The following is a 27904-nucleotide window of genomic DNA, read 5'->3' as shown; positions in this document are numbered from 1 at the left end:
TACACTTGGTGCTTTGCTTTTGTGCCGACAGTAAGAACTGATGAGACAACACGGCAGATTGAAAAACTTTTATTTCAACAATACAGCAGATATAAAGGTCTATTGCCATCAAACTCCATCGGAACGTGTGCTTTCGGCTGACAATATGCGCCCCCAAGAGAAATAAATTAAACCACCAGATAAAATCCAAACGGAACAAAGACATCAAACAAGACAGAAACACAATTTGGTTTTCATTCTTTCTTACGCTAAGTAAAGCATGACACAAATAACAGATGCTTCTCACTCCCATCTGCATTTAAGCTGCTGTTTAGAGCCTTGTTTTAAACACTCAGACATCTAGTCTCCACTGAACACAGGCCATTTGGTGCCGACAGTGGCGATAACTTCAGGAAACTATCACTTCATTCCTTATTTATTTTCCAACAGAGACATGAACCAAAAAACAAATCAAACCTTTCAATAAAAACAACTGATATGAATCCAACATAGACGGGTTTTGAGTCACATCATGACCTGACTCTGTACTGCAGAAATACTACAATACATGCCATTAAAATGATATGTTTCACTTGGGGCCCGGCTTAGAAAAATATCTTCAACTTCTCTTTAGCATCTTTTGCAGCCTCTTTATGTCAACAATTTACAGTCAGATGATACAATAAGTGTAAAGGCTACATATCAAGTTAACTTGGACTTTTGATAGATTGGACTTTGGTTTTGCTGTCGACCGCTACACGCGTTTGACTCGTGAGGGCCCGGGGCCTAATATCGCATCGCAACCTATTAAACACAGGCAAACTTCAGAGCGTGGCCTCAACGCAAAAATAAAGAATCGCATAAAGTAAATAGTCAACGGTTCTTCCTCTGTTGCTTCACACCTGCTGCTGGTGATTGCTAGCGTTTGGTGTCGCCTCCAAACTCTCACTGTTGCATATACAAACATAATGAATCCATGAGTTCCTCTGCTGCACATTGCTGCCGGGACAAACGTCAATTGACCTCCTCTTCATTCAATTTATGGTCTAACTTATCCATTTATTCTTGCAATCTCACAATTTTTTAAATTTTCTTATATATTTAATACAAATCTATAACCAAAAATTTTGAAATCTTATTTACATGAAAAAGTTTTTTTTTTTAAAAGTGACTATTAACCGCCCACCCCAACATCTCCCACTGCAACCTTCACAGAAGAAATTCAAACACATTTTTTCCCAATTCATAGTTGGATGCTCTAAAACCTCTACAGCTTCTTGAAAGAGTAGCTGGTAGCTAGTTTGGAAAACTAGTTTATAAAAAACACCATCTCAGAAGTGGTTTTGTTTTGACCCAGAGAAGGTCTGGATGTAGAAGGGGGAGACCCTCCAGGGTCGGTTTCACTGACCGACCGCCCCCGCGCGTCGTGATGCGTCTCGGGATGATGGGGTGTAAGTCCTGTGCATATCGTCCAAAGCAGCGCCCTCCCCAGAAACAAACAGTGTCTCAGGGTCAATCCGTGCGTTTATTAATAAGCGCCGTCCGCCGTGCAGCCTCCGCCCGCCGTGTAGCGGAACTCCTGTAGGTTGGACACACCGTGGAAGTGAACAAAAGCCCCAGCAACAACCAAGATGTGGAACAACTGGTGCGAGTGGAACTAAAAAAAAACAGAGACAGACACAAACACACGGTGCATTTAGAAACAGAGGAAAAAACATGAGCAAAGTGCTTCGATAGCATAGGGAAAAAACACGTGTCGACTTCAATATTCATGATCTGTGTGTGTTTTGACTCAACACTCACCCAGATGTCACACTTTCCAGGGAAGAACCTCTCCGGGATGCGAGCGGCGTATAGACAGGCTCCGGTGATGTAGAGCGTAGCCATCAGCAGCAACCAGCCCATCTGACCGATGGTGGTGGCCTTGATCAGACCCTCGCTGATGACAAAGTGCAGGCTGGGAACCACGCCGCTCAGACCCAGGCCCACAAACACGCCTAGAGGCACACAAACGCAGCGGAGCATAAATAGGAGGCTCTGTCATCGACAACGTCCCAGTTCAACACATGTAGTGTACCTGCTCTGACTCCTCTGTACTGCGGCGTGGCGAAAAAGTCACACTGGGAGACGGTGATGGCGGCCAGGCCCAGTACGCACACCACAATCAGGTAGATGAAGCACGGCTGAGGGGAGCAGTAGAAGGAGTAGTACAACCAGGGGACAAAGGAGCCCATGATCAGGAAGGCGATCCCGCTGTAGTCCAGCTTGGAGAAGACGCGGGACACGCCCTCCGAGTGGCAGTAGACCGTGTGGAAGAGCCACGAGAACGACAGGCACAGGATGGCTCCCAGGAAGAACATCCCGATCGCCACCTTCTCCTGGACCGGAGCCACAAAGGACATGTTGGGCCTGAACATGTACATCAGACCCAGGCAGAGGAAAAACAGGCAGCCTGTCCAGAGACAATGAAATATAGCTCTTAGTCAGAACATCTCCCAGTGTAGTACCTGGTCCGTACCACTAGGTGGCAGCACAGCAAACTATTTTAAATGTAATGTGGTTGATCAGCTAGGACTTATCTGGTGGTTGGTGTTAAAGTTAAACGAAACAAAAAACAAAAGCTAGAGCGGCGCTGAAACAACATAATCCAACTAATTCCCAGAAAGTCAACTTCTCAGCTCTTTAGCTGAGCTTTCATCAGCAGCACGGCTAAAAAGCTTTGGTTTGACACAGCATTTCCTTTTCTGACTCATTAGGTGTAAAGGCATGTCTTAGTCCTGCGGTGCCACTGACTAATGTGTTGACCTGTGAGTCACTCACCTAGCAGATGTGTCCAGATGTTGCCCGTCTCCGTGTGGATCCTGAAGATGCTCCTGAAGCAGGCGCGGAACGAAGGCATGGGCGGCCTGTGACCGTGAAGCAGGTAGTCGTTGTCTTTCAGCCAATCGGGCAGCACGTCGTGGGGAATGACGCGCCACCGGCCCTCCCACACCTGTTGGAGCAGCGCACAATGACAACATTTAGTTTACATGTCGGAGTTTACATGGGTTCACGTTTCAGGAAATACACTTCATTTTCACTGTCATGAAGCTAATTAAAACCAGAACTGCACTCAAAGTAAAAGTGAATAAAGCCGGTGGTTGTTACCTTTATGCTCTAATACGATGCTGTAACATTTCTCCTGGTTTCTTTTACTATGTGGTTTTATAGAGTGTTGCTTTAAAACCTCTGTAAAGCCAGGAGGATTACATTTAATGGGCACTGGAATTAACGACTGGACAAAGCCATTGCCGGTATTTGCCAGCTGTGGGGGTGCACGTCTTCAGTACCTTGTGGACAAACTCCTCCATCTTCTCCATGGCGTGATGAGCCTGCAACAGCGGAGTCATTCCCATGAAGCCCTCGTCGCTGCTCTTCTCGTCCTCCTCCTGCTCCTTCTCGTCTTCTCCTCCGTCGTCCTCCTCCTCGTTTTCTCTTTTCTCCTCGTCGCTCTCCGGAACACTCTGAAACAAACCCTGGGCTTTTAGATGGCTGCCTCTCCAAGGAAATTGTATTGGTATAGTTGTGTATTTCAGAAAAATTCAAAATGTTTCAGAAAAACAGAATTTAATGTGATTTACAATCAAACATAGATCTATTGTGCCAGTGTAGAAATAGAAGGTTGCACAAACAGCGTGAATTCAATCTAATAAAACAGCTGTCACAGCTGTGACGCTGCGGACAGAATTAATATGTCTGGCAGTCTGTGATAAATACATAGTCATTAATCATCAGTGACACAGACCGCTTTTAAATGCAAGTCTGACCCTAAACATAACATCAGCATTTTTAGTGTGTCAAACACAGAATAGGTAAGTTCTTAATTAAACCGGTATCAAAACAACACACAAACAAAAGCACAACCTACACACGCTGCAAAATGTAATTAATAGATCACCTAAACCTTCGCTTTTTAATAGTCAGTTGGAGGAGGAGGAGGAAAAGGGCGAAAAGACGAGAGCAGACAAGTGAGAAAATATGGACAAAACGCAGAAGGCCAGAACAAGAAGAACAAGTCCCGCTGTATACATAATGCATGACGAAGCAATTTTTAATGACCCATCAGCAAAACACGCTGAACAACAGTGTGACTTTATAGACAGGAAACCATAAGACTGACACATAGGCAGTCGTTTGCCTCTTGTGTAGCTCCATCCTCATGAACCTCACAACCTCATGTCCATTTATGAAAGTCAAACGTGCAGTCGGCCTCAAATCCAAATGCTGCTGCAGCATGGTGACGATAAGACAAAGTATATATAGCAGGTCTGAACAAAACAACAGCATGGCAGCTACCGCACTCCAACAGAGCCTGCTGTGAAGGTGACAACAAAGGGGCCACAAATACAATACAATCTGCCACAAGACCTGCTTCAGATTTAGAAAAAAAGGCAGCTTTTCAAAAGAAAGCGCCTTGTCTCTGTGAATCAGAGACTTGAGGTTCAGCAGCAGGTGATGGCTGTAATCGGAGCTAATAGACGAGCAGGATTGCAGGAGGGAAGCTGGTTAAGAGATCTCACACAGTAACGTGCTTACACTCGGCCGAGTCGGGCGCACGTGATCCAGCCGTGGCTGCGTGCGTACCAAGAAGTCATTAGGGCAGAAGTTGGAGTCAGATTTCACTGAAGTCTGCGTGCGTGGCGGAGTCCATCCAAGCCGTGCCTCTAAAAGTACATCATATACTGTAACAGGCAAAGCACAAGGTCACACAGCGCTTGTCTGACAGCCAGCCAGTCACATGGGCTGAGCAACCTATGTCTCAGTCGTTGGCGTAAATCAACACAGTTCTTGTTTTTTCAGGGAAAGGCTTACTGGGAGGCACGGGGGGGTGAACTCAACACACACTTTTAAGGACAAAAGAAAGCTACAGCACTAATATAGAGCTTTTAATATATAAACGTGTTAAAGTCTTGAACACGGGTTCAAGATTGTCCTTCAAGTCCCTCACAGTCTGTCTCACACATACACAGAACAAACATGTACCGCTCCCCTCGGGCTCATTTAACTTATTCTCCATGTACATGTTGCTACCGACTTTCACCTGGATAACGAGTGTTCGCGGACGCCTGGGACGCAGTGTTTACTGTATGTGTGGGTTCTAATTAGTCCTGCTGAGCTTCCCACTTAGAAAGCAAGCGATATGTTTCAGGCTTCAAACCAAATCTCTTCTTACAGTGAAACATGGAACGTTAGACTTCAGGTAAACAAAGTCACATGGCAGCAGTCAAGCCAAGGTTGAGATTCAGGATTCGGCTTCTAGCTGCTGAATCTCTGTGGACCCGGGGTGAGAGAGACTCGATATGAGATAGGAGACGAGGAAAACACTCAACCTTGTACAGTGTGACCCTTGTACAGCGCACAGATCCTCAACATGTGACTCACGCTGGCTTTGCCTCGAATGATAACATTCCGACAGTCTGAGAAATGGCTCACTCCTCTAAAACTAGTCTGCGACAAGCACTGGAATAACTTTTTTTTATTTTGGACATCAAGCGCGATTATTATTAGCAACAACAAAAGCGTTGTTTCGCATTGTGCTGATGAGAAACAAACACACACGCCTTTCACTGTTTCCCAGAGGACACCCGCTGAGAGGAACGCTAGAAAAACGGAAGGAATGTGATTTTGGGTACAAGAAGGGGAAGTGAAACGCCACAGCCATAAGACGGTGCAACGCAGTTAAGGATCTGCTGTGGCCTCTGATGCCCCGACCCACAGGTGTTACTGGCAGTTGCCTGTTGCTTTGTCCGAGGCCGTGAGCAGTAAAATCCCACTAAAGTTCTTCAGTTCTTCTAATTCATTTGAAATGAGAAACACAAACATTCAAAAACCCACTGTGGCCCATAAATTCAACCTGCTACTGGCTTCCTGCACAGGCTGACACACGCACAAGCAGATTCGGGACGAACACACCTGGACGTTACTGTGTTCCGGCTCAGCAGCAGTACGTCGACTGCCTTTCAAAGTCAACAACATTGACATTGGCCTTAATGGCACAGATTTTTCCTTCCAGGAAAATATGTAGATGCAAGGCTTATTTTAGGATGCCTTCAGGATAAAACTAAACATCAGGCAAAGCTGAGCCAAAAGAAAATGGACTGTTAATTACTGCAGCACAGACTTGTCCTCCAGTGTGTGTGCCTGTGCGTGTGTGTGCCTGTGCGTGTGTGTGTGTGTGTGTGTGTGTGTGTGTGTGTGTGTGCGTGCCTGTGCGCTGGACACTCACCCCATTGTGTGGGTGGCACCCTGCGACGCTGAGGTGGCTGGTTGAAGGACCTGAGGTGGTGTCTCCCTTCTCCTGGGGACTCATAGGATCTGTATGCGAGCAAACAGTCGCATCTTCTGCCGCGTGTAAAGTTCTGTGGCGCAGCACAAAGCCCGGGCCCTCGGGCCCGCTCGTCTCCCCTTCGTCCAGCTTGGAATGCCGGACCGGCCCGCTCTGAGAACTGGAGAAAACGGGGCAGAGAACGCCGTGGAAGAGGTTTCTGGACTCCAGGTGACGCCGAACCTGATGGGACTAAAGAAGAAAAGCCTTGTTTCAGTCAACATGTCTGCTTCATTTGACTGAATCATTATTGTTATTTACTCTCCAACCACCTTCAAAAAACAGTAATCAATAAGTGACATGACCAACCTGGACGCCGATGGGGAGGCTGAAGAACTACTCAGGACTTTGTATTCTGGAGAGAAAGAGAGAGAGAGACTGAGTGAGATAAAAAAAGAATGCCTTAATATAGATATGTCTGTAACAAACCTACAGGACAGCAGCTGATTTAAATCTGTGAATGAGCCTAAAACATTTTACAGTTGGTGATTTGGGAGTTACATAATTTTAGAGACATAATACTGCATCACCTCCATCACTTGCCACTGATCGAGGTGGCCTTAAAAGCTACACTTACATAAAGCAGCCACCAGTCATGGACTGGGAAGTTGCTGTTATGGCGAGTTGCTTAGCGACGAGAGGTGTCAAGGACGGGAACAGAAATTCACACCGGAACTTGTCCTGCCTTAGTCCTTCTAGAACCATTTCACCATTTCATGTACACAGAATGACACCCAACACTTAAAAGTCGCACTACACACTGTTTGACACTAGTTTTGTCACTTTCAAAATATGTGTCTGTGAAACATACCACACATTGGCCAACAAGAAGGAGCAAAAATCCATTAAGGAGACATATGATAAATATAATACTTATAAATGGTACCATCAACCATCAGAGAAGGCCTCCATTACTCTACTACAATGGTGTTAAAGACTGTTTGAGGCTGATATCAATCGCTACACATTCAGTGACTGTCCAATCCATCTCCCCCCAATCATCTATTTTTGAACACTCTCTCCAGTAACTACAACCTCACCTCTGCCATAATGGAACGCGAGAGTCCAAGCCGGGTGTTTATTACCCAGGGAATGGGACAAATAAACTACCTTTGATGCGATTCCTTTTGTAGCTGCAGACAAATCCCAAGACAACTGCTGTACGGCCTAGTTGGCACAGAGAACAAACAGCTCTCCTGACAGCTGGAGTAGCTGCAAAGTTGGGTTCTGTTAGGGTCTGATAAGCAGCGGAGTGAGGAAAAACAACCCTGGCCCTTAAAAACCATCCAACATGTATGACAGTCAACTTTCACAAACTAGATTGTCAAATGAAATATTCAAAGATTAATCTATTCACATTTAGTTGAAGCACATTGATGGAAACAACCTCCAGACCACTGTAATGACAAGCTAAAGACTCTGAGGCGCTCCCTCAAATACAGATTGTTTTTTGGTAAAAATAGCAAAACACACAGAAGAGAACACGCGGTTAGTATAGAGAGTCGCTGTGACGGAACATACTGAAAATACAAGAGAAACAAACTGGATTTTTACAAACCACATCCAAACGGGGCTTCCCGGGGCCTGAGCCAATCCTGAGGCGGTATCGGTTCTGAGAGAGCAGCTGACACACAATGTCTGACGACAACAGGATGCAGCATGGCTCCAAAGAGGCTTCGTGCTGGGGATCGGCAGGATGGCACTTCTCCTGCCAAGATGTCTTACACCCCCGGTTGTTTCCCTGTTCAAGCCCTAGAATGAGGTGCCCTTCTTTCCCACACTCAACCGCCATGAAATAAACCATCTTTTTATTATATATTATACCAATAACATTAATTCCTACAGTTTTTTCAGAGCCAATTCAAGTCTAGAATGAACAGAGAAGCATGGGCCAGTCCTCACAGCATTGGAGGGGATCCCCTGAGTGACATTTCCTCAGATGAAACACTGCAGCAGCATAATTCTGATGAAGCCAGGCCTCAGTAGTGCTGGGTAAAGAACAGTGTGCCCGGTGCCATTAAGCAACACTTCCCTTTGTGGGCTCATGAAACTGCTTACTAACCATTACTATTCCAACCATTCCCTTTATAGGTGAACCTGAGCAAGCAATAACAGCTGCACGCTGTCCGCGGTTTAAAGCAAAGATTCACTGAAATGGCCCATTCCCTTTAATAATATTATCTTGACCCTGAGGCTACAACAACCACGCCAATTATGCACATCACTGTCCTTTAACTGTAGATGCTACTGGGCTTATCTTGCCAACACGATCCAGAAGTCGGACCTCTGTATCCGTACATCTAAATGTTGGACAGCTTCATAAGGGAAGCTTGATCTATTCCTAGCTCCCCGTGCACTATGTAGATTTGAAAGGCTAATTTGCTGTCACTTCTGGAAATGACTTGAAGCACAAGCAGGTTTAGAGCACGTACTGGCTGCTGCTGTTATCTAAAATTACAGTATGCTATTAGATTAATGATTGGTCTTTGAAGGGATCAAAACTGGGACCAACTACTAAAAGTCTTTGCTCTCTCAGCTGCTGAGAGTTTCTGAGCCTGTGTTCATCAGAAAAATGTGCTTTTCCTATGGATCTTTTGAAGATAGTTTGCCATATGGGAGAGACACAGGTTTGATTAGATGCTCAGATTTGAATAAAAACATGAAAGACAGCCTGTTATCTTTGCTTGTTTCAGCCGAAAATCACCAAAGTGTGATTTTGACACCTATGGGTAGACAGACTTTGCTGCAGCTGTTTGCCTGATTTCAGTCTTTGTGCAAAGATACATGACTGCTTCACGTTTCACAAGCAGATTGGAGCAAGTTCTATATTATAATCTGAATGCCATTAATAAGGCCAAGACGCATAATTCCCAAAATGTCCCATTATCCGTTCACATTCACAACCAATGAAAGCCATCTTTACATTAGATATCATCCAGGCTTATACGCATAATTGCACCGACTGACTGTCTTTAATCACCTCTTTTATGACGTACTGGTAATCCGTCTGTTGGTCTGTCGCTTGAGATGGATTTCCGTGAGCGGTAAAAAGGCATTTGTCATTCACTGAAGATGAAGCCTAATGATTATGTTGTGATCCTGTGCCCTTTATTTAAGAGTACCACTGAATCTAAATTACAGCATATCATTACATCCAACATTATGTGCAAATCTCCTTCAACCCTAAGCTGTACTTGGAGATTAATGGCAACTACATACATGCTAACAGCCAAAGATTAGCATGCTAAAAGGCTGCACACAAGGTCATTTATTAATGTGCACTGATCCACTCCGGCATGTGCCTGGCATTCCCTCACAAATATTGCCACCATCTCTCTCAATTTGTCTCTCTCTCAGAAAGGCCCACGACAGCTGACAGCCCTCGAGAGCGGCGCAAAGTCACCGTCGCTGTAGAGCTCCAGAAATCAATCCAGACAAACCCAATGGGAACAAAAGGACAAGAAGCACAATGACTGAACATGTCAGTGTGAATTGAGATGGCGACGGTGGAATCGGAGAAACGGCTGCAACACAAGGAAGTGGACTAAAAGACGTAGTTAATGCTGGACTTTAAATTCAACGGGGCCAAATTCGATTAAGAGGCCCCATCTGCCATAGTTGCATATATATTAAGTATAGTAGAGATGGAAGCCTTCAGCAGGTTCCCTAAATAACAGTAAACTAGGCAAATACATTTATCTTTGAGAGCTCTTTCATAAAGATGTAAACTGCAAATGACGGCGGTGGACAGAAGGTGGCTAACAAAAGCGGAAAAAAACAGGCGATGGAGATGAGAGGGAGGAGAAGATGACTCACTGGACCTGCCTTGCGGCATCAGCCACTCGTTAGACATGTAGCTGAGTGTGTGTGTGTGTGTGTGTGTGTGTGTGTGTGTGTGTGTGTGTGTGTGTGTGTGTGTGTGTGTGTGTGCGTGCGTGCGTGCGTGCGTGCTCGTGTAACGCAACATTAACTTGCAGGTCAGGGACTATTTTAGGGAAGACTGTGTTTTCACTTTACTTCCATTGAGCAGAAAACAAATGTAGGACAAAGGTCAAGCAGTGCGGCGTAAGTGCTGTACAGCAACTCCGTACCTTGACGACACAAACATGCTGGAGAACGTACACGGTGTCCAAATCTGACGGAGCAAAGAGGGAAATATGGAGCAGTAGGCGAGGAAAGCAATGACCGAAGGGTAAAGGAATGGGGGGAAGTCATTCAAACTCTTGGTTTTGCAGTTTTATCATTTCTCTCTTACTGTGATTAAAACTATGTGATATAATTTAACACACTCACACAAGCTGACTGATTTCTTTAAAGTGTCTGTTAACAGAAGAGTCTATTAATAACTTAAGCTGCAGAGAACAAATGTTAATACAGTCCCAAAGGTTCTCACTTACTGACCGAGGGACCTCACTTATCAGCTTTAACTCAACTTACTATACAACAACACCGTTCAATTTTAAACTAGACAAAAGTACTTGTGACTTCTTGCTACCAGCTGTGCAGTTGTGAAAGTCAGTATCCATCAAACAACAAGCCTTTACCCTCTATCTGTGCTCACTATCTGCTGCTTCATAAAATGAGGTGATCACCCGCTTCGTCAGTATCTCCCCGTCACACGCACAAAGCATGATAGGGAGGAACTTTCCTTCCCTCCTCGATCAGAGTAAATGTAGGTCATTTATGCATTAACCTTAAATAGTAAAGTGTTATAAGCCAAGACAAAGGAACATCTTCACCATGAGCTCATCACATATCATCTGTGTGTCAGGTTAGACAGAAAGCTGCACTAGTCATAGGTGATAAAACAGATTACACACAATCCTGTATGTCATCACCGCAGTGACATTTTTTAACATGTGCTACAACAAATGTTAAAATGATCACATTTCTATAATCAATTAAAATCTGATGCATTCAGTAAAGATCTAATTCTGGTACTCTATATGTTTAATCTGTTCCTTTTCCATAACATTTGCTGTCCTAAATATCAGATTATTCACCCAGGAGTCAAACTCTACACTTGGTGCTGCAGTTCACTTCACTAAGCTTTAGGCTGGTTCAGTTCTCCCAGCAGGGGGTTGGTGAATAGATCTCGCTTTGTATTTGGGACAACAATGATTCAAACCTGCTGTTGTATCACGTGAGTGTTTTCAGTGTGTGTTTGCACTCAGGCCCACACACTGCACACACAAACCCACCCAACTGTGACATTTCTGAACAAACACGTTTTCATTCTGCTGATTCTGCTGCAGCACCTAGTCAATGCAAATATACCACTTTCTTCCACCCACTTTGACCAACGGCTTGGAGCAGTGGCAGACGTTCAAGTTCAGATGCAACGCCTTCCACGCAGCGACAAGAAAATATTTCAGATGTGCGTGTGAGCGTGAGGGCTAATTTGAGTATGTGTGCATCCCCATGTGACCCCTAACTCCTGGTACAGCAGTGGTTTTCTGATGTGACTGCCAGCGGTCTTATGATGGCCAGATGAACAATGAGACCCAGTGTGACAAACTACACACTCTTCTCTCATTCACGGTACACACAGACAAACTCCTATGTAGTCTGCTCATTACACACACATGTCCAACATGGAACATAACTATTTTAGACTCAAAATATTCCATAACAATGATTTATGCATATACAGTCTTTGGCCGTGAAAGAAGCAACTTTGACCGACTACTGCCACAATCACACAACTTGTGCGCCAGGTTGATTTAGAGTGAATTAGCATTAACTGAAAATAGCAAATAGTGATGCTGATGATGTGTGTGTGGCCCCATCATGCCAGCATATAAATATATTTCTGTTTGTTGTGGCCCCTTCAATATAAGGCAGATTTACCTACCTAGATCTCCCACACCCTAAAACCTACACTGATGGTGTCTAGTAGCACCATCAAAACATGGAGCACAAGCAAACCACAACAAGGTCAGTAAGCCACTGGCTCTGCTATCAAAACAGAGAAAAACCAAAAGATGTGGTTTTAAAGCACCGGGTGGATCCAACAGTGGGCTGCATGAAGATAAATATAGGTCCCCTAGAGCTACTAACCATATTAAGATACGTTCTTCGGTCTGTGTAGTGTCAAGAAGGATTTTCATAAAAAAGTGATTCAGCTAAATGATAGTTTTCTCCTCAGCTCCTTACTAGGCTGGAAAACCTGCCATAATAAGAAGAGATTAGTACTGTCTCAACATGAGGCAGTTGGAGGGTTATATCAACGGCTACTGTGGGAATGAGAAAATATAATTTAAAAAAAAAGTATTATTTCATTTCATTATTTAGTCATTTCAAATTGATCCAATAAATGGCATGATGCTTAGCGTTTTTGCTTCAAGAAGCTCATGTACAAATGCTGCAGCCTACATATCCATACAAACTCTCAATTTCATGCTTACACAAACAAACTGTTCTGTTTATGCTCAGAAATGGTCGGGTGCTTTCTGTGCCTACAGGCGATCATCAAGTAGTGACAGCTCTACATCACATTAGCTCTACCTTACGTGTGACACAAACCTGCGTCGATACACACAGGTGGAATTTTAAAAATGACAGCAGTGATGGGTTTGTGTGATCATCATGACACATCAGAAATACAAGTACATAGAAGCAAGCCTATATTAGAAATTAGCAGCATTTTGAAGCCCCAAAGGGTCAGACTCTACACACGCTGCCTCATTAAATATCTATACGCTGAACAAGGGAGCGGTTGGGAGTGTTTCAGTTCATACAAAGTTTTGGTTCAGGACAAACAGGCTATCAGATACCTAGCCCTTAAAATATTTATGACATGACCTCATACTTGGTCACAAGCTGCATATGGAGTGTAGTCAGGATTTTACACTGTAATGTAACACTCAAAGTCATCTATCACCCATTTATCTGTATCTATAGCTATATCAATACTGCTATTTCCCATGAGCTGCTATTGCCTGCTGGTGAAAACAACCATACTCTTATCATCAGAGACTGGCATTTAGTCAACTAGTTAGACACTGACAAACAATGGTTTGTATCTCTATACTAAAATTACTCAACTCGGTTTGAGACCCTAGACTGAGTAGGTTCAAATACAGTCTTTGAAGTTGTTTCTCGAAACCCAAGATACAAAAAGTTGATCAAAGAAGTACTGTGTTGATTTTCAAATAATAATAATCCGTTAGAGAAAAACTGCTGCCAGTCAGGCTGGTCCGAGATCGGACTTTGAAGTTATCAACAGCAGACTCAGAAGGATAACATAATTCATCTCAACTACTCACATACTAAAACAAATACGTGTAAACACATCACAAACAAACCCATTAAGCTCAAAGTCAGCACACGGGAGTCAACGGAACACCGCCGAGCGAGCAAGACAAAGAAACCCGAAACTCCTGCCAGTCTACCTCCTTGTTGACAGCCACAATATGTGCAGCTCAGACACAAAGAAACGCACCAATTAGCGCTGTCGTTCGCATAACGCCTCGGTGTTTTAAGAACACATCACTTTATTATCGGCACACACTGTGTCGCCGGCGCCACACAATAAGAAAAACAGTGCAGCCCGTCGATAGACGGTGGTGTTGGATTGTTTACACTGACCTAGCGAATTTGCTAGTTCGCTAACAAGATCTGCTACACCCGAAAGAAACTAGATAACTATTTACGGGAGCTCGTGTTGATGCTGACAGCTCACCGCATCGACTTATGTGCCGGTACACGTTTGGAATATGGATTCCGTGTGAATTATAGCCCCTCGTAAAGACAACGCAGAGACAGAAAACTGGCTAGCGGGTTTGGCTTCTCTGTTGTTTTGACAGCCAGTGTTAGCTGGGTAGTAACGCTGCTAGCTGCCAGGTTGCGTTCAGAGCGGAGCTAATGCTAAGCTAAGAAAGTCCTGAGTGAATTTAACAGTACGAAACAAGACAAAACTACCCGAATCTAACAGTTTACAGTGTCGTGTGTTAGTTGTGACTTTTACCTGAGCCCGCTGTCTGAAGAGGAACCCGTGGTTTATGCGGAATCTTCAACAGAGAGTTGTGAACTCGCTTCTCCCGCAGTTCTCCGATCTCTCGCCGAATGCCGATTGTAGCTACACACTGACTGGACTGTCAGTCGGAGGGAGGCAATCGTTCAATGACGCAACTCGCGTGACTACAACGCAGCCAATCAGATCCCTCGTTGATAAAACCGACCAATCCCCGATGAGGACAGGACGAGTCGTTTCTGGAAGGCTTTTGTAGTTTTTTAAATGACTTTGCCAAATTCGCCACAACGCCGCTTGAAAATTTAAAACGTGGTTACATAGAGGTGACTTTCTATCCATTTATATTCAAAGATAACGAAACTAGTCGGACAACGGTGTCAGAAACTCGTCTGACAAGCAGTGGTGTTTCCAGACAAAAAGTTTTACTGTACAAACAAGCCCAGAACATACAGTGGCCTAGTCCTTAATCCACAAACAAACGTCACAACCGCAGCACAGTAACATATACATATAGACTGCAGTTAACAATTCAATTGGTTTATTTATTGTGACTGCATTTTTTTGTTTTAAAATGGCAACTTTAAAAGATTTTAACAAATAGAAACGCGGATTTTGTGTAGACTGGCACATTTTTTGTGTTAAGTACACAAGAAATCCTTCAGTGTTTATACTCACTAAAGACTGTATTCTGTGGCATAACAGTCCAAAAGCAGAGCCATCAGAGATGGGGGCATGAGGTGCGATATCATGACTCTCTGCTGTCCTCTCTGCCCCCTCCTGGCCTGGGATCAATGGGTGTGCCCTGCCCAATCTCTCACACACTTTAGAACTCCCACCCACTTTCCAGCGGTTCTCGCTAACTGAATGATTGCGCAAGTGAATTTATTGTGATGCAAGGCTGGCGGCTGGGTGTGTTGCCAAACCGAGAGCAGTTCAGCACACTGTTGCCGGTCTGGCTAGTCGGGTCTGCAGTCTCACTGCGAAACACGGTGAACAACTTTTACAACGGACCTCATTTTGGTTTTAGGAAAAGCAGAGCCTTTACATTAGTATAATATAATATATACAATTATATTGAGTATTAATTGTATTCATTTGTGAAGGTAATAAGCATTCCCTGCAGTGTAGGACTTTGAACAGGGGCAGCAGTGGCCCACCAACCTGAGGCTTAATGCTTCCATTCTTGGCTTCACGGATAATGTGCAGAATTGTCCTTGGGCAAGACACTGACCCCAAAGATGTCCCCAGTAAGTGTGTGTGTGATTGTGTGCGTGTGTGTGAGAATGGATGACTGCGATGCTAAATGCGATGCAGTGCTGAAGCCTCACCGGTAAGATAGAAAACCCCTGTACAAGGCTACGGACTCAGTGCTGCATTACATTTACACCTGACTGATGAGGTTTTAATGAGGAGTGGCACTTTATATGTCTCTCTGTGATACAGTGCAATTAAGCTCTACTTGATAAAATTTATGTTGGAAAATTTCAGAATTTACAGCATGGTATAAAGTGTTGTTGTATGATTTGTATAATAAAGATAGATGGAAACTAACCATCACATTTATCCACTACAGTCTTTTTGTGATTTGTGACAGCAAATGTAATCATTTACAGTGACTTGGCTCACATTTTCATTGATCAAGCCTGAAGTTTGTTAGCATGCTGGCTCCCATTGACTTGTCTATCAGCCTGTCTTATTGGCTGAGTCCATCCTCATGGCTCAAGCCATTGATTTTTTTATAGTACTGCTGATTTGTCTGTGCCAAGGACTCAGTGCACGCTGGAACATATTGTAATGTAATTTAATCATTATCTCATACTGATAGAGAGTTGCTCCGAGGTCACAGGATGACATGCGTCTAATATGGAATGGTTAAAAGTCTTTTATCTGGAGAATTGATCTAACTTAGTTTCCTCCCTCCCAGTTAAGCAGATGCTACAGCAGGATGTATGACTAAAAGCATAATAGTGATAACAGAGGCTTGTTTGGTGCCATCTACAGTTTGAACAGTTTAGATAATGTCTTAAAGGGTATTTTCTCATATTTAGAACAGCCGTAGCTGATAACAGATGCTTGTGCCTTATGGACACGAGGAGCTGCTTGTTGCCCAAGGCGGGCCTTCAGCTACACAACCTCGGTGACATGTGCTGCAGATGGCAGGAGAGTGCAGTTTGTTTGCACAACCTTGATTTTTATTCCATTTAAAGTGCCAGTCTGATTATTGAACTCGAGTGAGCTGCTGATGTGTAATTATTGTAGTGTTGAGGAGAGACGCCGGTCCGACAGGCGGATCACACCTGTTATAAAAGGTGTAAGTGGAGCCAGCAGCCACTCACACGCTACTGTTAACCGCGAACGCCCACCACACCTCATTCTTATATTTACAACCCTCTATTCAACCCTCCGGTAAAAAAACTGGTTGAGAAGCTTATAGATTTGCTTACCATACACACCATCCTGTATTATTTTAATAAAATTAGAAACACAAGATCAGAGGCCTAAACAACAGCACACGAGGATCTTTGTCTGAGTAATTATATTCCCCAGATCAACTTGCAGCATTGGAGGATTTTGCATTATTCATTTGAATGTTGACTGTGTGCTGTGTGGACTGTACATGTGGTCCAGCTGCGTCTGCTTTGGCCGCTTGTGCAAATAAACAAAACTAAACACATGCTGATGTTCAGTCCGTAGGTGTTCGAGTGTGAGCCCACTTTGTTGTGAGCAAGACAGAAAATTAGGTTGTGTCTTCTTCACTTTAGCTAATCCACATCAGAGTGTGTGTCGGAACCGAGGCAGCTGCCGGCTTATCTGCACACACACACCACACAACAGAACACAATCGTACAGTTTGCCTCTATAAACATTAAAACAAGCAGTGTTCTAGAGTAACAGTAAAACTGTGACAATATTTTCTTAGCGTAAAAAAAAATATAGGATGTTGAAGCGAAGTGTGTGAGCCGCTCCCACAGTTCTGTAGTGAGCAAGGAGGGGACATGCTGCTAAGCAGGTTTAACCAGCTGGCAGGCAATATTAACAGGCCTTGCAGGTAAGAATCTGAGGTCAGAAATCTGCTGGATCCCATGAATACCAGCCCTCGACAGTATGTTGTCTCAGGTCAAAATGCAAATGTAGAAGAAGTCCAGAAACAGCAGAGATACAGCTGCACAGATGGTACAGTGAAGTCACTGGACATGGTATATTTCCAACTGTGTCCCAACCCCTATGACTAATGTTAATACTGATCACCTTGACCAGGTGTATTCAGTCAATCGGCAGCCAAGTGACACACCTGATCAAGGTAATCAGCAGGGATCCCTGGAGACGCAGTACATCTCTGCACTCTGCTGAAACTGTAGAGAACCTACTCAAAACACACACGCAGCGTTCATCTGCCTGACATTTGCTCCACAGACCGTAAATAACAGCAATACAGAAAAAGATGGGTGTCAGGTGAAAAAGATTAGACAGACTGTCTGCTGCACTTTTACCGGTCTAACCTTCTCTCAGGACAAAATGCCCCACACATATTAAAACTATAGAAAGTAGGAGCAGCAGATGTTACTAGAGGGAGGAAACGTCTGCACATGCACAGGTGTGTCAGGTGAGGATCACACAGACAGGTCACGCTGTCCCGGTCAGTGGTCAGCGAGCAGATAAAAGTAACAAGACTCTGAGCCCCACTGTGTTTCTGAGTCAGTCTAACCAACTGCAACGCCTTTATAGCTACAGAGCTGCAAACATAACATTATGTCACAAAAGACATAGAGAGAAAAATACTACGTCGTTTCAAAAGCAGCCTGGTGTCATGAAGCTGGAGAATGGTCAAGGGTTCGACGAGCTGACGCCATCAAGGTCTCCAAAAGGTGAAGGGGACAGAATAACACAAAGATCCAACCAGTCAGCTGTGCAAAAAGACACACACACACACACTTACAAACATATGGTTTACTCATTTTAAAACAATATACATGTAAACAGCATGATCATGAAAACCTTCTGATTATCAGCTGTAGTCTGTACTATAACACTGATATGATGATGGTTGACAAAATGTCGCTGGTGATTTTCACTTTGAATAATTGTGTTTATGTTTATGAAAACTATCAATTATTTTGATTTCACAATTTTACAATCTTAAACTATTAAATGAGGCAAAGTGAACTTATTTCAATTATTTAGCAAGTAAAAGAAACAACCTTTAGCAGCTGCTGCAGTGCTCATGTCTAGAATCATTTACTCTGTTACAGTCTGTTCCTTTGACTGACTGTCATAGTTTCAGATCAGCAGCTTATTTCCAGAACATCAAATCCACACACTGTATGTGCGCTGTACTGAGAACTAGTCTGTCTTGTACTGTTTTACTTGCTGTTCCTATTAAGCAACATCCGTCTCCAAAACAAAGACGCATCTGTAGCCGGGAACGGAATGAAAATGTCAAATGGGGGTCAAACATTACCAGAAATCAAAAAATGGCAGCAGACTCAGCAACAGAAGAAAGAAATCCAAGTTGTCAAAAGCTAGTTTATCAAAAGCATACACAGTAATATTCATGTATAAAACATAGAATGAAACAACAGAATGAAAAACAATAATAAAATATACTTTCTTTTCTGGTGTACTGTGATTTTAAAAGTAGCCCATAATAGATTGCAGTCCATTTAGTGTTTTCCACGCACACATTCATTTGTCCACAGCACGTGGACTCAACGGTCGTCTTCAGCTCGTTCGTTCCCCTTCATGCTTGTTATTTACGGTCTGCCGTGAATGTAGCCACCTCCACGCATCGCGACACGGTCGCGCGGCCGCCGCGTCTATCACTGCGAGTTCATTAAGGCAGCTGCGGCACATTCGTCTCGCTGATGGAGGGCACGCGCGCGCACGCCGGCCGCTGGTTCAGACGGCCGGCGTGTGGGGATGAGCGGCGCGCGCACCGGTGCTGGAGCACAAGCTAAGCTAACAGCTGGAGCGGCTAACAGCTGGAGTGGCACCGCGTCTTGGTCCACTTTCAGCAGAACAGTCATTTATTTTGTGACACTGTGACACAGCTTTGAAGCTCAATCAAGTCGCCCTCCCTTGTTTCTACCCCCTCGTTCACCCATTTCTCATTGGTACAACCGTTAAACTTCTGTGTTCAATTATGCTCTTGCAGGGTCAAAGGTCACACGATGCCACACTCAAACAGTCACAACATCTGCAATGGTCCAAACTGTGCCTCAGGTTTGCTGGAGTCTCTTAAATAAAAGAGCTGTATATTTATTATTTATTATACATTTATTTATTTCCTTATATCACACTAGTTGTAAATGTCCATGGTTTAGACCCATTCTTCCATGTCAGTCTATTTTGTTGGCCCCTTCGTCTTGGTGGTCCTCCTTCCTTCAGGGTTTTGATCAGGATGTCATAAAGGGAAAGCAGAAAGTGATGGAGTGGAGGAAAAACAAGAATCTCAGTGGGGTGCCTGAAAAGTGAGGAGGGCATCCCATTGCTCCCTGCTCGATTCCTCCGCCCCCCCCCCTTCCATCTACTGCTCCTCCCTTCCTGTCCGTTCGTCATTCTGCTGATTACACACAAAAATGGCCGCACGGCTGTCGACGGGAGAAGGAGCGGGCTTGAGTTAAGAGCAGCTTCGTCAGAAAATGAACAAAACCCTGAAAAAGCAAAATGGCCCGTGGTCCGTCCTTCGCCCTCCGTCACTTCCTGTCCGCGACCCCTCGCTCTCCCCCGCCTCGTCCTCAGCCTGCTACTTGCACACGAACTGGTCCACGAGCGTCGTGCAGCGCTTGCACTTGACGTAGCAGCACCAGTGGAACTTGCAGTGGCAGCGCTCGTGCTTATAGGTCTTGAACTGGTCGTAGCCGCGGCCGCAGCACATCAGCTCGCAGCCGTCCATGCCCTCCGAGGTCTTGTTGCAGAGGCGGCCCTGTGTGCCCAGCGAGCCCGTGGTCTCGTTGCGCAGGCAGTAGTCCGGGCTGGGGTCCACGTAGACCAGGTCCTCCGGCGTCGGGTTGTTGAAGCGCTTATCGACCAGCTCCAGCTTTCCCTGATGAGATAAAGGCGAAGCGGTGAGACGTAAAACGGGCGCGATGCGTTTGGCCCCGAGGGGCGGGATGCTGGCGTGAATACCTTGCGTCCAATGCGCATGGCGGCGGCGCTGTCGTACTTCTCCTTCAGAAACTCCCCGACGCGCCTGAAGTCGGCCAGCTGCAGCCAGCAGGTCTTCAGGCTGCAGGACCCCGAGACCCCGTGACACTTACAGGCCACATTTGCCAGATTGTAGACCGCCTGGTGGAGAGAGACAGAGACAGGCCCTGCTCAGACTGGAGCTTCACACCTGTGGGTCACAGGCCGGAAACCTTTCTGCTCTAGACGGTTATTCTTCACAGTGCGCCGCTGCCACCTAGTGGCCAAGGTGTGTATCACGTCCCCCTTAAATCAACGCTTGTTGCTGAGCATTTTCACCAAAAGATGGCTAAAAGTCTGTTCACACTGTGTTCCTGTCACCTCTCCGGCTCCAATGTGCAGGGAAACCGATAAACTAAGGGAAAATGACCTCTCCTTGTCAGTGCTGCTCCGCCCAAGTAAAACAAACAGCTGACTCAGAATAGAAGCAGAGGAAGTGCGGTCTGACGGCCCACGGACTTTCCCGCAACGCTCGCGTTCTGACTCATTTAAAAGGCCCGTATGCGTCGAGAGCCACAGACTGAAGCACTAGTGTGATTTACTGTGTTAGCAGGAGGAAACTTTAGGGGGAGCTCTTCACCAGCACTCGCCCAGCTACTATCGCCTCCTCCTCCTCCTCTCACACACACACTCAGGAAATACATAGCTCACGTTATGCAGCCCTGCTTCTAGCAAGTACAAGTACAAAAGAGTTCAAATACTCGGAATGGCTGCAGTTGCTCTTGGTGCCGCGTCTCCTCTGCCTGACCCCGGCTTCCTCCTCACCTCTGCTCACCCCGACCGCGACGACCTCCACCTCCCACCCCTGCGCCCTCTCCTCTACTTTACTACCCAGCAGGCATAGCACTCGGCACCCTCCAATCCTGCGGTTTGACCCCCGTGACCTCAGATGCTGATAGCAGGGTACGGTGACATGTTGTTGAACAGCGGACGCCACTTGTTTTTTAAATCTCTGTATTTGTGTGAGATGAAAGAGCGGTTGGTCGAGAAGGAGCTTTTTAGAAGTTAGAATTAGTGTAATTGATTTATCATGGAGGGGACCTCCTCACAGGTTTACAGGTCTCCTGTTTTTACAAGCCTCCGTGCTCCCTCTGGTTCCCCACTGTGGGGTTTATGGGATGCTAAGATAAACATTATAAAGTAAACGTCCTCATCTAAACATTTAAATGATCTCAAAGCTGTTGAGCAGCAACTACAAGCAGAGTAATTCACTTTTTAATTGTCTCTTACCGCTAGTTCTGTCTCTCTGGATGTATTTTTATTTTCTCAATTATTTATGTTGCCCAAGCCGCATTCCTTTCGTCGCTGTCGCCATGGAAACGCCGCTTTATTATCGCTGCATATTGCAAGCGGCCAGTAACGTCATGCTGTCAAGTGTGTGTGTGTCCAGCATCACACTGAGCTATTGGGTGAGCTCTGCCTGCTGGGCGCAGTGACACTGGACCTCATGAACACACACACAGGCTCAGTCATGCGTGGTGGGGACACGGTCTCTGTCAGGCACAATGCCTTCTGCTTAGACAGGGTGAGAGGGGTTAGGAGCTGCGCTCGGGTGTGTGTCTGCGGAGCCACTGACTGGAGTGGGGCAGAAACAGAGAAAATAGGCCGGCCCTGTGAGGCAGCGAAGCAGACGAAGGAGAACGGGTGCTAATGGTGCAGATATCATGTGTTTCTGTCTTGCTGCGTGTGATTTGATTTGTTTGAAACAAAAGCAGTTCAAGTGCGAGCGTGTGTGTGTGTGTGTGTGTGTGTGTGTGTGTGTGTGTGTGTGTGTGTGTGTGTGTGTGTGTGTGTGTGTGTGTGTGTGTGACTGAGGTCCATCCCTCACTCTGCATCTCGGCCTCCAGACGCTTGTACACACACAGACAATGTTGTACAGCTTTCACAATCAGTCAAATGAAGCAGATGTGCGCACACACACACACACACACACACACACACACACACACACACACACACACACACACACACACACACACACACACACACACACACACACACGGTGGCACGCCCCTGTCACTTCAATAAAAGCCCTGTGGTTTGCCTTGTTCAGCCGAGCAAGACAAATCCCGCTTAGGACAAACCGGCGTGTCCGTGAAGGAAAAAGCAAAAAGGCGGGAGAAAGGGGAGAAACTGTCTTCCCCTCTCTCTCTCTCGCTCTTCTCCTTTTCATCTCTCTCTTGTCCTCTCTTCCGTTTCGATGGACAACAATGAAAGCGAGGGCTCAAACAGGAAAGAGCAGGAAAAGTCACTCAAAGAGCGTGTTACTAAACCGTGTGTGTGTGCGTTGACACAAAGGCAGCGGCTGTAGATCTTTGAGCTCATACACTTCGCTACAGCCCCAACGGGACCCTCAACAGAAACACAACCTTTCCAGACCTTCACCTTTGACCTACGACACACATGCGCGCTCAAAAAAAAAACAGGCTCACTGTCTCTCACACACAAATCAAATGGAGCTGAGAGCTGCGCACGCCCAGACGGAGACACACACACACACACACACACACACACACACACACACACACACACACACACACACACACACACACACACGTCTCTGTCTTGTAAACAACTCCAACAACAAATCTCCTCTGGCTGGAAGAATGGGCAAACAGAGCTTTTACAAAGGAAGCGGGTTTGTTCAGGTTGTGTGTGGGGTAAAACGTCCCCTTCAGTGGTTCTACTTTCACCAGCCGGTGTACTTTTAAGCGCGTCATTGTCCATTGTGTCGTGCGCCTATACGTGTGTTGCTCTGGTGGAATGTGCGGTGACCCTGCGACCCGGCCAGACTCCAAGGGCGTTAGCAGCTTTACCATTTGGAAGCTCCCAATAAATAACCAACACAAGCACACACTCACAAACATGGGGGCAGGTCAGGCTGGCACTCACGCATTCCTTCAGTGTGTGTGTGTGTGTGTGTGTGTGTCCATACCTGTCTCCCCGCCTCGTTATTCTGCAGGTTCATCAGCGTGCGCGTGTGCTCCTGCGACCCCCGCTGGTAGTTCTTCTCCCGCTCCCTGGCGTCCACGAACTCGCGGGCGAAGCGGTAGCCGTAGTGCACGTTGTCGCCGCAGCCGCCCCACAGCCAGTCGCGGGGCAGGTCGCGGGGCCGCGCCGTCCGGCTGCAGCCGCAGGTGGAGAGCTCGCCCTCGCGGCACGCCCGGCTGATGGCGTTGACCACGCCGGCGGCGCTGATGGCGTAGGTGAAGGCGGTTTCCCTGGAGCCTGCGGGAACAGAGCAGGCGGACGGCTGTGGTTAAAGTGCATTCGTGGCCCTTCGGAGCGTCTTTCAGGAATCACGGTCCACAGTGGCACCATTTCCTGCCTAACAAATAGTCCCAGTACAAACAGGTGGAAGTGCTTTCTGTGGATTATCCAGAATAACTAGCAGCTTATCAGGATTGAACAGGATGTTAAAAATTTACAAGCATTCAAACTTTTTGAGGTGCAGATTTAATATTAGCATCAGTCTGAACCGCCAGTTGAAAAGATAAGAGCCGAAAAGGAGCAAATTCACAGTTTCAGGTACGAGCGCCATTCACCAGCGGAGAATACACAACTCGGGCCGCGTGCCCTTCCCTCTGCGTTAATACACAAAGAAGTGCAGAGGTCGAAGACGGCGTCCTGACAGGTAGGAGGCCGCGTGTTGTGAAACGCCAGCATTAGCATACGAACAGCAGAGGACCTGGAGGTCGCTCGGCCCGGCCTGCTTTCACCGAGATCAGAAGAAGCTTTATTGCGTCTAATTGTAGCGTTTAGCATTTTATATGATCAGTTGTCTTTACTCAAAATATTTTTACAACCTGATCTAATCTTTATGGGCATTCTGAGACAATATTTACTCATTCACCAACGCCTGCAAGACTCAGGACTGGGGACTACTATACTGTTGTATAGTAGATGGATCAGTTTTACTGTGATATTTCTGTTTTTTCTACTGAAACTGAATCGACATCTATGTTTCTGACATCTTGTGTCTTTTAAAACAAATTATAAACCACTTCATTTTAAAGCGCCTTTACATATTTCACACCCAGTTTGATTGTAATGCAAACCGGCTCCAGTATCGCCGTGTGATTTCATATGAATATACAGCAGGAATCCACATCCCGCAGACAGACAGGTATGCGCGCGGCGCGGAGGGACGCGCTCCTCGCGCGCGCACAGGCGAAGCCGCGCAGACGGGAGCGGCCGAGCGGTTTATGGCGCGGTCGGAGCCAGGACTTCAAACGGCGGCTCCGGATGTGCCGGCTCGGTGTCAGCTCATCAGCGCATTTCAAAAGAGGAGCCGCAGGACAATGGACCGACTAACACCTCCATATAACCTGGAGATAGAGCGACTGTCAACACGGAGACGGCGAGAGAGAGAGGGAGAGGGGAAGAGAGAGAGAGACAGAGAGAGAGAGAGACGGAGACAGAGCCGCAAACACCTCGTCCGACTGCCCGCAGCGGATTTGACACTTACGTGTTGATGAGAGTTTTCCCACATCGCCCGCTGGGAATTAAGACGCACAACGCACCGATCCAGGATCGGAGCTGGAGGGAAACCACTGCAGCTTTCGGGGCAACTTGTTTGTCTAGCTTTCGCGTTAAACGGCCTAAATTGCAGGTTCCACTGCGCCTGCGCAGAGAGTAAATTATAATAGGTTTTAACTGCTGCTTTTTATTACGAGGGTCCAAATGTCATACTTGATCACACGTTTGAGGCACTGGGGCGTTTTTTCTCCAAAACAAAAGTGTTTTCGCGTAGTGCAGAACAAACCGCACCCCTCAATAAGAACAATATAAACTTTAAATCGCCCGTCGCTGAACGCTCACACCGCATATGGACCATTCATATTGAAATAATAAGCTACTACAAAATATTTTAAAATAATAACAAACACAGTGATTCTTGATTTCATATCTGATCACAAGCCCAGATGTCCGTTCCAAGAATATGCCAATCCACAAACAAACAACAGTTCACTTATTCTATAGTGTTTCACAGGGTTGAAATTATCTGATTGTCCAACGGCCGCCCGCGCGTCTCCACCGGTCCACTACACGCCGCTATATTATTCCATATACGGCATAAAGAATAATATGTGGTATTATTGTAGCCTGTCACGACTGAACTCCAAGGACCTGCTCTGTTCAGTGAAACGTTCAACACCTCCATCTGCATGACCTGTCCAAACACTCAGTGTTTTCACTGAGCCTTTTATTACTCTAATAATCACAACAATAGCCTTTTCAAAATAAGACTATTTATTGGTGCACTTCTGCCTCCGTTCAGTCAAAGAAATCACCTCTAAATGTGAAATACTGTACATGGCTGAATGCTGTCACCGAGCTTCAAAAGTGCCTCGAAAAAAAAAACAAGGCGCTGTTCAAACTCACCGATCTGCATGACCCGTCCGAACACAGACGTGTTGTCCACGGTGCTGCAGTTCCACCTCCTGTGTCTGAACTGGTACTGGCACTCCTTGATGCCCGTCTTGGCCCCGTCTCCGATGTAGCTCATGTGGTCCTGGTACAGCTGGCACAGCTTCCTCTGGCCCTGCGGACGGCACAGCAGCGGCCAGAACACATTAGTTGCATAATGGTTTGATACTTCAGTGGTGCCTGTGGGGAAAATCCTCCCTCTGTGTGACCTGCTCCTCACAGTGGAGCTGTTCTTACCTGAGAGAGTCCAGACAGCTGGCTGCAGAGGGGCTGAGCTCCAATGATGTACATCTCTGGTCGCTGGATTGGGGTCAGAGCTAGTGACCTGAGAGACAGAGGTCCCATAAATGCTCTATTTAAACACACAAAATAAAACCATGCTGGGATAAAACTCTCCATGTCAGAGAGGTTTATCCCTTCAGCCAGTGTATAGAATGGTTATATGTAGTCTCTGCTGTGCATTTTTGCAGCCACTTTACTCATTCATTTTTGTGAAAGTGCACTAATTAAACTATTTAAATGATTTTCTTACTTAATCCTCCCTAATGGCACTATTTTGGCGACAGGGGTGTTGAAGCATGTTTACATTGCACTTATTCAGGAAATCCAAACGGACCCTCTATTATTTGATGCCCTTCAACTTAGTGGAGTCTCTTTTGTGACTGAAGTGGCAGGAAGGCCAAGTCCACTAATCCACACTCTCTCCACTGAATTACCACAGTGTGAAGCAAACAGCATAGATGCGCGTTGTGTGGCTAATTTAAGGGCCTATAGGCAGAGCAGCGGCCGCCGTGCTGCCATTTGGGGCTCAGCCAGGGTAAATATTGTGACAGAGCCTTCACATTTGTTCCATTCTCTGTTAGCGCTCCGCCACAAGACTAAAACATCACAAACCTACCCCCAAACACGCGCAGGCCCAAGAGTGAGAATATAAAATAAATATAAATCAAACTTTAAACCAACGTAACGACGTTTAAGGCTCGTTTCCTTCACGCGCAACTTCAGAATAAATTCTTTATGAAACGCGAAGCTGACCCACGACACCTTTCTATAAATTCCACGCACCAGCTTCATTACTCACCACCACGAACTGGCCTCCACCGCCAGCATTTGGGAGCCGCAGGCGAGGACGGCGGCCGCCAGCAGCAGATGTCGGGCGACGCCGGGTCGCCGTCTCCGGACGGGCCCGTTGTCCATGGTCCGCGGCGGCACCGCCTCACAGCCGGCGTTCGGGGGAGCGTCGGGCTGTCGAGACACGGGCACAGAGTGAGGAGACGTCCCGCCCAGCTGGTGATGGCGAGTCGGGTTCACGCGTGGGCCGCGGTTCTGTTATTTAAGCGCTCGTGTCTGTCAGAGGCCCCTTCTCTAATGTGTGAAGAACGATGACGATCGCAAAAAGTGCTGAGAAATTAGCCTCGAAAGGCCCGAGTTTGAGAGAGAGAGACGCGAGAGAGTCCTCTGCAAGTTTAAGTGTGAATAAGAGCCGAGAGTTGGGCTCAAGTCACGTCAGCGTGTTTGCAGAAGCTGCTCCTAAAAAAAACCCAAAGCTGCGCCGGGTAAAACTCTAAACATGTGCAAAACTGCGTGATAGCGGAGTTTGACGCAACTCGTTTATCATCATCTCAAAACGAAAAAAAACTAACAACACAAAACTGTGTTAAAAGTGCGACTGTTCCCTCGCCTTCCCGTCCCCTAACGGCCACTCCACATCCCTCTCACTGCTCGGTATACACGCCTCCTCTTCTCACCCCACTTCAGAACACCCCCCGCTCTCCCCATCCACCCCCTCCCCGTTTTACGACCACACATTGCGCACGCGTGTCCGTGGACGCGCTCAGCATATCAACAAATGGGCACTGGTCGATCTAATAAGGTGACGTTGCTGTCCTTGTGTTCAAAAACAATTTAAGGAACAAAAAGTCATAACAACAATCATAATAAACTAAGAAAGTACAAAGTAAAACGAGCGATGG

General features: G+C 46.1%; 2 protein-coding genes across 2 annotated transcripts in view; both read right to left on the bottom strand.

Annotated features, from left to right (window-relative positions):
- Positions 1-53: 53 nt before the first annotated feature.
- adipor2 (adiponectin receptor 2) lies at positions 54-14473 on the bottom strand. Its single transcript, XM_029163300.3, has 8 exons — positions 14313-14473; positions 6653-6698; positions 6245-6535; positions 3309-3482; positions 2800-2971; positions 2057-2431; positions 1783-1976; positions 54-1636 (listed from the first exon to the last, which is right to left on the bottom strand). Exons 3-8 carry the CDS (start codon positions 6326-6328, stop codon positions 1508-1510), a joined length of 1128 nt encoding a protein of 375 aa, XP_029019133.1. The 5' UTR covers positions 6329-6535; positions 6653-6698; positions 14313-14473; the 3' UTR covers positions 54-1507.
- Positions 14474-18251: 3778 nt separating this feature from the next.
- wnt5b (wingless-type MMTV integration site family, member 5b) overlaps positions 18252-27904 on the bottom strand; it is a 48014-nt gene continuing 38361 nt past the window's right edge. Inside the window, exons 2-7 of the mRNA XM_029163374.3 lie at positions 27013-27176; positions 26169-26256; positions 25887-26046; positions 23437-23729; positions 20445-20603; positions 18252-20361 (exon numbers count right to left, since the gene is read on the bottom strand). Of these exons, the coding sequence (XP_029019207.1) occupies positions 20062-20361; positions 20445-20603; positions 23437-23729; positions 25887-26046; positions 26169-26256; positions 27013-27176 (1164 nt within the window). The 3' untranslated portion in view covers positions 18252-20061. The remainder of the gene's footprint in view (positions 20362-20444; positions 20604-23436; positions 23730-25886; positions 26047-26168; positions 26257-27012; positions 27177-27904) is intronic.

This window comes from Betta splendens, chromosome 9, assembly GCF_900634795.4.
Source record: "Betta splendens chromosome 9, fBetSpl5.4, whole genome shotgun sequence".
Classification (NCBI taxonomy): domain Eukaryota; kingdom Metazoa; phylum Chordata; class Actinopteri; order Anabantiformes; family Osphronemidae; genus Betta; species Betta splendens.
Note: the sequence above shows the minus strand (reverse complement) of the source record. Positions and strands in the feature narration are given on the sequence as shown.